Source organism: Rhinolophus sinicus, chromosome 15 (genome assembly GCF_057876585.1).
Source record: "Rhinolophus sinicus isolate RSI-liver-muscle chromosome 15, RSI-T2T, whole genome shotgun sequence".
NCBI lineage: Eukaryota > Metazoa > Chordata > Mammalia > Chiroptera > Rhinolophidae > Rhinolophus > Rhinolophus sinicus.
The window spans coordinates 18,166,676-18,181,007 of NC_142515.1; the positions used below are offsets into that span (position 1 = coordinate 18,166,676).

Sequence of the window (14,332 nt, forward strand, 5' to 3'; positions counted from 1 at the left end):
TACTGTAAATATGTTTTTAATTATGCCTACTTTGGAGGAAAAGTGCTGGGTGGGGACTTATAACAAAATAAATGACCCAGTCTGAGTGTGAAAATTCAGGAAGGTTTTCTTAAGAATGTGACAATTAAGCAATGCTCCCAAAAACTAAGTAGGAGAGAAAGAGGATAAAGAGAAGCAGTCAGTAAAATCCAAGAGAACTGTAGCATATGGAGATCCCTGAGGCCATGCAAAGGAGTGACACATTTGAAGAGGTCCATACTGGCCAGTGTGGCCAGAAAGCAGGTAAGATCAGCTAGAGGGGAGAGTGGAGAGACAGACAAGAGCCAGATCATTCAGTGTCCCGTTCATTATATTGGAATTTTTCAGTTTTGTCCCAAAAACGATGTGATCCATTAGATTTGTATTTTCTGGGATCTGGAAACTTTAGAGGTATACAAAATATAATGAGACTTAACTTGGAATCAAAGCATGACTAATTTTGGCTGATATGGATAAAATAATACTGTGAATATCTCTCCTTTTTAGATATTTCCCAAAAGCACCCTAAGAATTTTATCTGACACATGTATCTTTTAACATTTATCAGGAGAAACTGTCCTTGACTACCTAAACAGGCAGGATAGGGGAGAATCTGGTTCCAGAAGGGCTATTTCATGTTCTGTATGCCTGCTGTTATGTCATTACTTTCTCAAACCCACAGCTTTGAGAACTCATGGTTCAAAGAAGATAGTCAGGGAAATGTGACGAGACAGTGAATTGAGTGGGAATGTGTGAGAAACTAATGTTTTTATTAAAACCTAGAGGAGAGTTAAGTTGTTTTACCTGCTCCCACTTCAAGGACCCCCATAGTTGATATTTCCCATGTTATATATAAACAGGCCTATACATATTAACTTGACGTTAACCTGAGAATTCAAGAAACCCCTAGATGTTTCTAAAAACAGTGATTTGAGGATCATTTCCACTCAGAGAGCGTCAGGAATTCGGGAGAGAATTTTCCGTTGATTCCATTGATGGTCCTACTTTCCAAGGTTCATTTAGAGGAGCTCTTTTTCTCTTCAGCCCATCTTTGCCTGATGTAGTCTGGCTCTGCCCACATCCTTTGTTCCCTGGTGTGTGCTTTGTCAGTACGGCTCCCTACACTTCCATGCTGCCGTGCCCTCACCCCATCCACCTGCCAAATGCTTCCTTTTCTGTTTTTGTTTCCCATTGATTTCTTAAAAAAGGTGAAATTTTCTCAAGAATTGAGCCCAGAGGTATTATATCAAGAATAACTTTCTAACATTTAGTTCTATGATATGACAGAATGCATTCCCGGGGGCAAGAGACCAATCCCTAGAGTTATTTAAAAATCAACTGGACAAAGTCATGGAGGAGGTGCTGACAGGAATTCCCTAATTCCAGCCACAAGAGAATTAAAAAGACAAAAACATCATAAAAAGATTTTTTTTTCTCTTCAGCTCAGTTTTTCCCTAGGCTGAACTCTGTAATTTTTGCTGAAATCAGCAATAACAATAGACAGCGGGAGTCTCTGCTTTTCTGATGCCAAATTAACCAAGAGCTGGGACCAAAGAAGGACGGGAGTACTAAGGAAGATCAATAACTATAAAAAAGTGGCCTGATATGAACAAAATTCTGAACTTGGTTTCTAATTCTACTTCTCCTTCTGATTCTGTGATCAAAGGGGAAAAAATTGTGCGGGAACAGGTAGTATGTTCTGGTAATATCTTTGATAAACTTTTATGATGATATTTCACTTCCTAAAGTTTCTATGTATCAGTTTGGTCAACAAAAAAGTATAATTAGCTTTAAATTAGTATCTGTTTTGCCATTTAAAGGTTAAGACGATTTCTGTCCTATCCACTTACTACAAGTGCTACTACTACGACAGTGATGATGACAACAGCTGTGATTATGATTATGGTACATACCAGCCTTAAAGAACTTTCCAGAAAATTCCCCTAACCCAAAATATGTAAAATATGTGCATTGCCATTTTAGGACAACTATGTTCCTATTGTCATGGCTTTTCACTACATCATCAGAACAAAAATATATTCTTAAAATTCCCTGAACCTTTAACAAAAATCCCACTTTGGTTCCATAAGTCAGTAGCCCCACATAAATGCAATTCACAAATTACAAAGTACATTCATAATCATCTGCTCATTTAAACCTCAAGACATCCCTGTGTGGTGTGTATTATTATTAATTTTATTTGATACATGACAAAAAACAATGTTCAGAAAGAGAAGTGGTTTGCTCAGAGTAAAAGTAAGTCCAAACTCAAATCAAGCTTAGATTGAGAAGCTCTGCACTTTTCTCTTCTATATGCCTGCCCTTCTCAAGTATTTCGGGGACCTCATACTCTAAAAATATTCAGACGACTAATTGTATATACTAGTTACACTTTCCTCCCTCCACTTCCTCCTCTCTACATTCTGTCCCAATATCACACACAAAAATATATACAGTATTTTAAGGAATGACTCAGAAAAAAAATAGAGACTTACTTATTTGCAAGTATTTTTGTTTTTCATTCATAGGGAAACAATCATGTAAATTCCTTTGAACTGTATGCCTCTTGGTTAAAGTAATTAACCCTTTACCTCATCACTCCCCAAACTGGGTCTATTCGGTCTGCTAACTCTGCAGGATCCTCTGACCTCTAGTCTTCTTAACCAATTCCATCCACCTACCATGTCGGAGACTATAGCATGTTTCTCTGTGATTTGAGAAAAGAGTCTGAGTTCTCGTGAGACCACAAATAATTTTTGGTTAGTTTTAACAAGTAGGCAATGTGCATCTTCACTAAGTTGTTAGCAAGGGATACTTAAAACTAGTCAATGTATTTTATATATTAGGAGAGAGAGGGTAGATCATGAAAGGCCTTATTATTTATGATAGTACTGTATCCTAAAGGAAATGTAAAGCACCAGTATATATCAAACAACTAAGTAATTAAATTTGCATTATAGAAAGACCACTTATTGGATCTCTGGAGGATTGATTGGAAGAGTAGAGAAGCCGGAGTCAGGTACCTAACTCCAGAGGCTACTTAAATAGGCCAAATGAGAAGTAATGAGAGCAGAGAAAGCTAGAGAGGAAGCACTATTAAGGTGATTGAATCAATAATACCTAATGAATACTTGGCTGTGGGAAATGATAGTAAAATATAAGATCAGGGATATTTTAAAGTAATTTGTGGTAATCTTAACTGAGATAATTTAAGCTAGATGATTCAATAACTTATTAAATTTAAGGGTGAGCAAATTGTCTACCTCCTGTAATTTCTGGGAAATGTGCAAATGAGTATATGAGTGTGATTCACCAGGGAGCTGTCTTAGTTGGCGAGGTAAGTTGATGAGTCATTATTATAAACAAATTCTAAGGCATCGTCATATTAAAGGTTGTCCAGGGATACTGTGTTTAGTCAGAGGAAGAGGGCTAGGAATGAGAATTTAAAATATATAAAAATAAAAGATTGAGAAAGAAATAGAAAGTAGGAAGTGAAACAAAAAGGAACAATTAGAAAATCAGAAGAAGATCCAGATGGCCACAGAAGTCAAGGAAGGAGATCGCTTCTCGGCCCTTTGGCTAAGATCACGTGTAGAAGTCAAGGAAGGAGAGCATGTCAAAGATAAATGGCCAATGATTATCAAATCTACAAAGTTCCAGTATTATACAGATTTTACATTTTCTAGTGAATTCAGAGTAGGAGTGTCTATTGATGATGCCTGCAAGTGAAGATAAGGGAAACTGTTAATGTAGGTAATGATGGTGAAACTGATTGTAATGAACCATGGGGGAATGTGGAAGTGAGACAGAGAAATTGTGGAAGGTAAAAAAAGTTAAGGTTAAAAACTAGATTCATGAGGTGTTCAATTAATACTATTTTTATAATATTAGAGACTTGTGGAACTGTACTTGAGCCCTAAGTGTAGTTGAAAGAACAACAAAATTAAAAGAGAAGCTAAAACAAAATTAAAAGAGAAGCTAATGCCTTGTTGGAATAATTAGCTTTAGACAGAAGTGTAAATTTCTATGCCTTTGACATTGTAGACATAGATGGATTATAAGCAGGGACCGAAGAAGCAGGACATTCTGAATTGTTCCAAAAGCAGGATGTGAGGGAGTAAGTCTATGGCACAGAACGAGTAGAAAGGTTTAGAATAGATAATGAGCAGAATGAAGAGGGTTTATAAATGTGCTCTCCCACTGTTCGTTCTTTTGAATATTCTAATACCTGGCTTGAAATATTGAAGCATGGTGGTAGATAACCATTCAGATTTAAAAGGTAATTGTAACATCATGAGAATAAAACACCACAATCCTCTCAAATTAAAAAAAAAAACAACACTAAAACAAACGAACAAAGAAACATACCAGCTGTTCACTGACCCTAATTCCAAGTAACAGAACAACTGGTTATAAACCAGCCCCTCTTAATCAATGGCACCCCTACTTCAGTACCCACGCTTCAGATAGGGCAGGATGATGGTGAGGCAAGTGAGGCACCCACGTCAAACACAAAATTTAAGGAGGCACCAAGTAACTCAATAATCAAGATAATATTATAAAGCAATATCTTAAAAAATCAAAAGTAATGCAACAACAACAAAAAATGATGTACTGAACAAAATAAAATTTTAATGAAAGATAGGTGCCAGCCCTACAGCACATGACACCACTGTCTCCTTCTCTTCATCCTAATTTCCACCCTGCTTCTAAAAGTCAAGCCAATCTTTAAACCACCCATCCACAACGGTGCTTCTAAACGTCAGCCAATCCCTGAACCCAGGCTTCCTGAAAATACTATATAAAATTGGCCCACTGCTTTTTCCTAAATGACAGTCCTGCAACCAAAGTTGTCCTTTGCTTAGCAAGCAATAAATAGAGCTTTGTTTCAGATAGATTTGATTGCTGATCTTTTTTCTCAATCCAAGAATAATAGCAGGACATCTATATTTTCTGTGCTGGAGAAGGGTTCCTAACCAAATCTTACCATTAGTATACTCTGAGACTTTGCTGAAAATTGTCCTCTCCAGGTATCTTTTACTTGCATTATGCAGGCACTTAAGATATACATACATATATATATATATATATATATATATATATATATATATATATACACACACACACACACACATACATATGTATATATATGCATATATGTATATATGTATATATATATATGTATATACATGTATAAGTATATATGTATATATATGCATATATATATCTTAATATATATATTTTATTCTTTTGGATATTTTTATGGAGAGGGTTATTACAAGAACTCACAGAAATAAACTTGAGGTTGCTTTGGTCACTGCCTTTAACCATGAGGGATACAGCAAGCCTTGGAGAAAGCCCAAAGAAATAATCCTGCTTCTTTCATGACAGCCAAAGTACTGGTGACTTTCTTTCCTTTATCTTTTAATATCAAAGATAGGAAAATTTAATGTGAAGAATTTCCCTGATAATTCTCTCTCAAAAAAGTGTAAGTTAACCTTTGAGGACTTATCTCTAAATATGACACATACTCAGTTACTTTATTTTAAACAAAACAAAACTAACCAACATTTTGGGAATGATGCATTATTGTGAATTTATGTCAATCATTGTTGGGATGTTTTACTAGCTTGGGATGTTAGTAAAAAAGGAATTCATCAAGTGCCAATAATGCTCAATGTTGTGATCTTTATTGAGATTTTCTTTTAATCATTATATTAATTCTGTGAGGCAGATACTATTACTATTCCATTTCACAGATGAGAAAACTGAGAAGAGAATGGTGCAAGTTTGAACAGCTATGATATAGAAAAGCCAAGATTTCAACACAGCACATCTCTCTCTCTCTGGAACCCTTAGCACACATTCCTTAGCACCATAGTATCTTGATTATAAAGTTAATCACATCAAATCATATTTTTTTTAAATTAAATGAAACAGAGAGCAACAAATTTTAAACAAATTTAGTAGTTGGTCATAGCAATATGGCTCCACAATGGCAAATCATGAATGTTATTGTAAATAAGTCTTTTGATGATGGTACTACGAAAAAACACAGTAAATTATTACTGTGAATTTAATAAATTAGCGATCATGAATATACATCTCAAGGATGATTAAAAATATCACTTTAATATTATGTAAATAAGTACTTGTGGCTTAAGATGAAATCTTTAGTATTCATATTGTATACTGATGTAAAAAGTGATTTGTCTCAAACAACTTCACTTTAGAAAACTCCACTCTTTTTGTGTGTGCAGTATGTGACTTAAAAAGTCTCGAAGACTGAAGATGGCTGTGAAGAGTTTGAATGTCCACCTATACTTGCTATTCATTTGTTGTGGTCAGCTGGTTTATAGTAGCAGCTGCTTTGTTGTGCTGGTTCTTGTCTTAAAAGTCTTTATTATATATTTTCTCATTGTGAAATGAGAAAGTATTTGAACATATTTTTTTATACTTCCCACAAAGAAAATGTGCTTGTGTCACATTGCTACTCAGATAAGGAGCATCCTTCTTTAAGAAAGATTGAGGCAACATCATCTGAGAGACAATTGGCCTTGCTCTGCTCTGATGTGCATGTTTTGCCCTGACACCATCATCTGTGGCCATGTTAAAGGGCTTGGTTTCCCTTTGGATGCACTGAAACATGAGGCTGTGGGCAAGACAATCACCTGGGACTTCATGGACACCTCCGCAGTCTGATCGCAAATCCCCACATAGACTAAACACAGGTACTATCATCTATTCAATTCCTTTTCCATAGAGGATATAACAGAGTTTTTCATTTCTTTCACTCAACTATTAGCATTAGAAAATACCGTGGGAAGGGTGGTACTTAGAGTAATACCTGAATATGTTATATTTTCTACCCTAGAAAGCCTTAGAACAGACCAGTTCTATGAATGTGAGGTGCTTATCACAACAGTCAGCAACCCCACCATGATTTTTGCTTGCTCTAAATGTTGTCAGACCCTAGTCTCACACTCATGATGTATTCTACTCTTTATTGATGTGCTTCATGAATAAGGGAAAAGGGAAGCCAGCAATTGGATCATCCAGTATCCAATACTAATGATATTTCCCATATCCTCCAAAACTCCAGGCTCTAGCTACATGAATCTTACATCCCTGATAATCTTTCCCAGACTTAAGTAATGGAAGTCAGAAAACGCCACTCAGATCTACTTGTCTTTCTCTCATAGTCTCTGTATTCTGTAACTGACTGGTTAATAGGGGAATTGTGGAACAGCAGCAAGAGAACCAGTACTGTAAAGAGTCATCTTGAGGTCTAATCTTCCCTCTTGCTTTGTAACTTTGGGTAAGGTAATTCACCTCACAGATATTATTTTTCTCTTCTGTAAAAGGAAGAGGTTGAATCACAAAACCTCAAAGTTACCTTCAAGGTAAAAAATATCTAAGTCTATGATTACATAAATATTGGTAAATTTAATTTTTCTCACAAGTTTTGCTAAAGGAAGGTTGGCACCTTAAATATGGCTGGGACATCAGTGCTCTGACTATTTCAGTGTCACTACTACTGACATGACAGACAGCTGCTTAACATCCCTATTAATGTCTCATTGATTTATTTGTGTGCATAAAGTCAGCAAATCTCAGGCACCTGGGATTAAAAGAAGAGGATGACTTTATGTGTCAGAAAATCAAGGGATCAAATCTAGGCTGTGTCACAGATCGGGTACTTAAGTCCCTTCACCTAGCTATGCCTCAGTTTTCACATCCATAAAGTCAGGATAGTTATAACTACTCCCAAGGTTGTCATGAGGATTACATGAGGTAATATGCGTAAAGAATGGAGTACAGTGCCTGGACCACATTGAGTACCCATAACAACCTAATTTTCTTTGTACCCTTCCTTCATACTGAAATTGGCCAAGTCTACAATATCAATAACTTATCTAGTTCTCAAATAAAAGTCTTGTCAAAAATCTAGGCTGAACGAACATCTCTTCTTCCTGACTTCTCTGTCTCAGGATGCAGAGACATAAAATCATGGAAAAACACTAACAATGTCCCTTCCCCAACATGCATAGACAGTAAAATAAATGACTTTTAATGTTTTCCATGAAATACTATACATTAATTACCTTTGCTTTGGTGGATAATATTGTCCTCTCAACTCCTGTTTCTTTACCTGTGCACTGACTTTCTCGTTAAATAGACCTGAGGTTCAGTTTCCTTTGAATATGTTACTATTAAGAATAGTCATTAAATGTAGGGAATAGCATAAGGAATATAGTCAATAATATTATACTAACTATGGTGTCAGATGGGTGCTAGGTTTATTGAGGTGATAGATAGGAAGTGGTTGGGGGGATGGGTGAAAAAGGTGAAGGGATTAAGAAATACAAATTTGTAGTTATAAAATAGTCATGGGGATGTAAAGTAAAGCATAGTCAATAATGTGGCAATAACTATGGATAGTACCAGATGGATACTAGACTAGTCAGGGGGATCACTTTGTAAATTATATAAGTGTCTAAGAACTACGCTGTACACCTGAAATTAATATAAAATAATATTGAATGTCAACTATAATTGAAAAAATAAAAAGAGGGGAAAAGGTGAAGGGGAATAAGAGCTTCAAAGTTCCAGGTATAAAACTGATAAGTGTTGGAGCTGCAATGTACAGCATAGGAAACATAGTCAATAACACTGTGATAGCGTGGTATGGTGTCAGATGGTTGCTGGACTTATCGTGGTGATCACCTCTTTAGCGTAGGGAATATAATCAATAATATGGTAATAACTATGTATAGTGCCAGATGGGTACTGTGGAATAACTATGATGTACACCTGAAACTAATATAATATTTTATGCAAGCTATATTTTAATAAAAATATTTTTTAAAAAGGATATTCATTGAGTCATTTTTATTGCATCGGATGTTTCTTAGTTACCCATTATGTGGTAGCCTCTGTGCTAGATGATGGGAGTTTCATGGACCTTATTATGTTCTCTAGACCAGCAGGAGAGAACAATGAGTACCAATATATTGCACTGACATGTATTATACGTTTCTCCCACCCTATCCTCCTCCCAGCAGGAGTATTAATGGCAAGGGAAAAATGACCCAGCCACTTTAGTTGCAGGACATTGTACCTCTCCTCAAGCTTACCAAAGAAAGTCATTACCTGTTTCCATATTTTCTCCCTGTCCATAAAATATATCTGCAATAAATTCAGAATGGAAGCTGTAGAAATAAGTTGTATTTGCAAACATTTGGTTATTAAAGTTATCACAATCTTCAGGCAAATCTTGGGAGAACAATCAGTGATGCTAAGACAAAGATTCAGATAACTTTGTGTTTCTTGTTTTGTCTTGTTCTCCCTTGTTCTCATGTATCCCCTTGTATCTTGGTAGTTTGTTCTCTCCTCTCGCCTCCCAGCTGTGTCCATATGGGCACAGATGGTTATGAAGGCCACCAAAAGCCTAGGTAACCATCCTGATCAGCATTAACAGAAGGTGACCCAGTGCTGTCTTGACCATAGTTTGCAAATATTTTAAATTTGGGTTTTGGTTCTAAGTGTATCTCCATTCTTTTGCTTTAGAATATAGTGTTTGTTTGTTCCTGTATGAGCAGCTTGAGGTTGTGCATTAGGTTTTTCACAATACCTATATTCTTATTCTGTTGACAAGCAATTATATGATTTCTCTCAAAGAGTCTCTTTGGGAGATTATAATATTTCTGACATATGCATAATTTGCTAAAATTATTATTCATATTTTATTATTCATAATTTCCCTGATCCAATATTCTGTGAGACGGAGAGAATAGTCAACATTATCTTGTGGTATTGAGGAAGATCATTATTCAACCATTATTTATTAAATATCTACTAGCAAATTCATGATGGGTGATATGGATCGTATAGAATCAACGTTAAGCAAGGCATACTTTCTATTTTTAAGACACTTACATCTGATAGGGCCAGCAGGCATGTAGACAAAAAAAAAAAAAAAAAAATCACAAGAATGTGATTAATGAATGAAACTTATTACCACCATAATGAGTTGTCATTATTATTATTGAAGACATTTTATAGTCAGCTCTAACTAAAAGAGCCAGTAAAGGTCTAATGGGGGATTGCTTGAGCAAAGACTTGAAGGAAGAGAAAGAATGTACTAAGTGGACCTTAGGGAAAAGGGAGAAATGATTTTCCTGCAAAGTGAACAGCTTGTTCAGAGGTATGGCAGCATTAAGTAGTTTGTAGCATAATGTCTTTAATGGAACACTATGGTGGGGGTAATAAGACTTCTCGAGGGTCATGTGATTTTTAATGACATGGCTTAGGGTCAAGTTAAGTGCTTTTTCCATAGCATCTTTCTCCCTAGTTCTAAGTATCTGGGCTCTGCCTAATACACTGAACTTCCTGAAAGGAATGTTGCCCAACAGCTGGGTACTCAGAAAAAATAATCTTTGATATTCTTGATTTCAAGCCACATTTCCGTGGGTGAATTTCTTTCTACATAGTGGCAAAATGAAACAATTTTTATCAGAGTAATAACATTGTAAGAACAATCAAATGCAATTAAAATGAAAATGCACGATTTTAACCTGGGTTTCTGCTCTTAAATTGTATGTTTAAGTTAAATGACTTTTTGATAACCTGGAATCTATGAAGTTTGAATATGGTTAAGTTTAGCAATTCATCTTATCCCTACCCCCAAATTCAAAAGGAAGGAAACCAGCCCTCTTTTTAAAAATCAGATCACATGCCCACTAAGCTTGGGTTAAAGTAATGAAGGACAGGCAATTTATAAATAAGTATATTTAAGATATTACTCAGCCATAAGAAAAGAATAAATACTGCCATTTGCAACAGCATGGATGGATCTTGAGATTATCATGCTAAGCAAAGTAAGTCAGAAAAAGTCAAGAACAGTGTGATTTCACTCATATGTGGGATATAAAACTGAAAGCAACAAATGAAGAAGACAAACAAACACGCAAAGACTCATAGACACAGACAACAATTTACTGGTTACCAGAGGGTAAGGGAGTGGTGGTGAGATGGGGAGGTAGGAGAGGATAGAGGGAGTCAAATATATGGCGACAGAAGATTTGATTTTGGTTGGTGAAAACACAATGCAATACATAGATGATGTACACACTTGAAATCTATATAGTTTTACTAACCAATGTCACCACAATAAATTTAATAAAAAATGATAAAATAAAATATTATCACTGATGGGCCAAAACTGGACTTGTAAAAGAATGTGTAAACAACCTTTTTTTAACAAGGATTTCACAATTTAGTTTTTTTCTCACTTTTCTGAAACAGAGTAAATAGAATACTCTCTTTCCTGTTGTTCATGTTCCCGTTCCAGCTGCTTTGACAATTCACATAATTTTTTTATGAGGGACAACATCTGCTAGACTCGTGAATAGGGCCACAACAATTGTTCTGAAGGTTCATTTGAATATCTGATACTGGTTTTGTTTTTGATGTTTAAAGATTGTATGTTTACATGGAATGGTTTGGGAGGTAGCTAATGGAGCCCAGAGTCGTACAAGCACAAGTTTCATCATATCACTGACAGCAACAACCCTGGTTGGATCCCAGGTTTCCTTCTATCCATGGTAAATGCAGTGAGCATTCCTGGTGGTTGATGGCTTACTGTAATTGAGCAGCTATGTACACATTCTGTGCAGAACCAAATGAGAGACAACAGTAAGGCTTTTTGACAATGTACGCCATCAAACTGGGATCCAGTGTCTCCTTCCTGACTTCACACTCTTCATGTGTCTGTGGAAAACAAACAGAACTTTGCTCCCCAAACTGGAAGACTGATGGAATGACTGATACCTAATAAACTATTTTTTCCCAATGAAGAGGCCTGAGACTACAATATTGATAATACTGAAAACTAAAGTCATCTATTGAACTATGGGTCTACACTGTGTACATGCACTGAGGTGACCTTAACTATGGTAATTTAAGACTCATAAGCTTGCTGGCCAATGACATGTTCTGTGATGTGACCCAACAATCTCTGAGGGAGAAAAGGAAAGCCACTCCTAGAAATATTTCTCTGGATTTTTGATGTAAATAACAAAGTGAATTCATTGGAGTTCAAGTCATACATGGCCTATACGCTCTTATTCTAACTGAGCTTCGGACAAAATGACTGTCTGATAACAGAAACGACATAGGCATTAGGGATTGAATGTTAAGAATTGTATTCTTCTAACAGCTTCCTATAAAACAAATATCTACTATGATCTATTTTAACCTATTAAGATAAACACTGAAACCATATTTAAAAAGAGATGGAAGCCAATAATAATAATTTTTCTTAACATTGATACTACACCCACAATTACACAGAGCACCTCATGGATATCATCTTATTTAATTCTCATAACAACTCTAAACTCTTTTTCTTTTTCTTCTTCTTCTTTTTTTTAAAGAGACCACATTCTTTAGAGTAGTTTTAGGTTTAGAGCAAAATAGAGAGTACAGAGACTTCCTGTGTATCCTCTCCTCTCCCCCTCTTGACAGGGTCTTTTGAGAGTAGAAACTTGTAATTTTATTGAAGTCCAGCTTATCAATTACTTCTTTCATGAATCATGCTTTGGTATCATATCTAAAAATTCATCACCAAACCCAAACAACAACTTTTTAAGATAGTTTTTGCTGCCAATGATTTACAGAGGAGAAAACTTAGAAACTTACAGATCAATAATAATCTGCCCAAGAACTGGTAGAGTCAGAACTTGGACCCAGATGCACCTGACCACAAAGCCTCTGCTCTTAGTCACAGGCTAACCTACTTTCACAGAGGGTGTGTTCCATATAGTTTCAGTTTGTAATTTGAAGTTGTTTTATTTCAAATAAATCCAGCATTGTGTGGCATAGCAAGTCATTGGATTGACAATTTCATGGATGGGAAGTTTTCTCTTCATCTCCCAGCTGTTTGCTAAGATCCTGGGACACAGTTCACAGGCCTCTCCCCTCCTGTCTCAGCAACAATGAGGTCATTTCTGGATCTGAAATAATTCTGAGCTTCTTAATTAGAGAATTTCAAGACTGGAAGGAAGAAAAGCGCTTTTCTTTTCTTTTCTCTTTTTTTTTTTTTTTCCTTCTGACGTGGTCAGACTAAATTTGTATTGATGGTTTGGACTCCAGTATCCTAAGTCTCATCAGAAGATAGAAATCTGAAACTAAGGATTCTGAAACCACCAGGCTGATTTTAAATTCAAATAAGAAAACGCTTCTTAGACAAAAATGGGACATGTTGGTACAGCCATCAGGAGAAATGAAGACTGACAGTTTAATTTCTCTAAATACAGTAAGCAAAAGGATGTCAGCTTCATTGATCGGTGGGGTTGCCTGGGTTGAGTGTAATAGACTATGGTGGAAAAATATAATATTAAAATATGTCTTTATAAGATTTTACATGGGGAAACAGGAGGGACTCTTCTGGGTAAGTGTTTTGCAGGCTATATTTTGCTTCTTACCCTGGTCCCAATTTTTACAGCAGGCTAAAAAGGGTCGATTTATTTATTAATAGCTAAAACTCTAAAATGATGCTTTCTGTTTGTCAAAGTGGTCCTTGCATCTCCTGTACATCAGCCATTTAGGTACCTGTCACTCGTTGAGACAATCTTCCTTAAGGACTATATTACTGAAATGAATTTCTAGGCCCACGATGGGGCCACTCTCCTGCCTGGGTCATGTCAGCAAACAGAAACTTAGAGAACTTTCATGTCCTATAAATTCTTCACTCTGAGCCTCACGTATATAAAAGCTATTCAATGAAGCAATCGGCCCTGTTTCTTCAGTTTCTCTTTCTCTCTCTCCACCCTTACTCCTGTCTCTCCCACCCTGCTTCTCTCCTTTCTTCCTTTCTTTCATTCTCTTCCTCTTTATCAGTGTCTTAATTTGGACCATTAGTCTCTTCACAGAAAGACAAATTTTCTCTAATCACTCCAAATGAAGAAGCTGGAAGAGTTAGGGGAAAAAAAACGAACAAACAAACAAACAAACAAAGAAAACCTTCCAAAGGGATAAATTGCATGCCAGGTTATATGAGTAATGGTTAAGGTAATGTTTCAGAGGGGCTGTTTTCTGCCTGCGCTAAAGTGGGAGAAATTATAAAGAGTTGCTTCAACCCTTTATTCTGTAAATGGATGCCATTTATTCACTGTGTCTACTAATCTTGCTGTGGCTGAAAGCGGGACTTCACGATAACATCTGCAACCACAAATCTGAATCTGTAGCTAACTGAGTCAGAGACTTTTCTGAGGTGAAGGGATGTTTTAACAAGTCTGGACATCTCAGAAAA

The 14,332-nt window shown here is 36.1% G+C and overlaps 1 protein-coding gene across 1 annotated transcript in view; it reads left to right on the forward strand.

Moving 5' to 3' along the window:
- Positions 1-206: 206 nt before the first annotated feature.
- The window catches only part of LOC141572785 (uncharacterized), a 42,948-nt gene continuing 28,822 nt past the window's right edge, over positions 207-14,332 (forward strand). The window contains exon 1 of the mRNA XM_088792647.1: positions 207-282. Coding sequence (XP_088648773.1) covers positions 207-282 — 76 coding nt within the window. The remainder of the gene's footprint in view (positions 283-14,332) is intronic.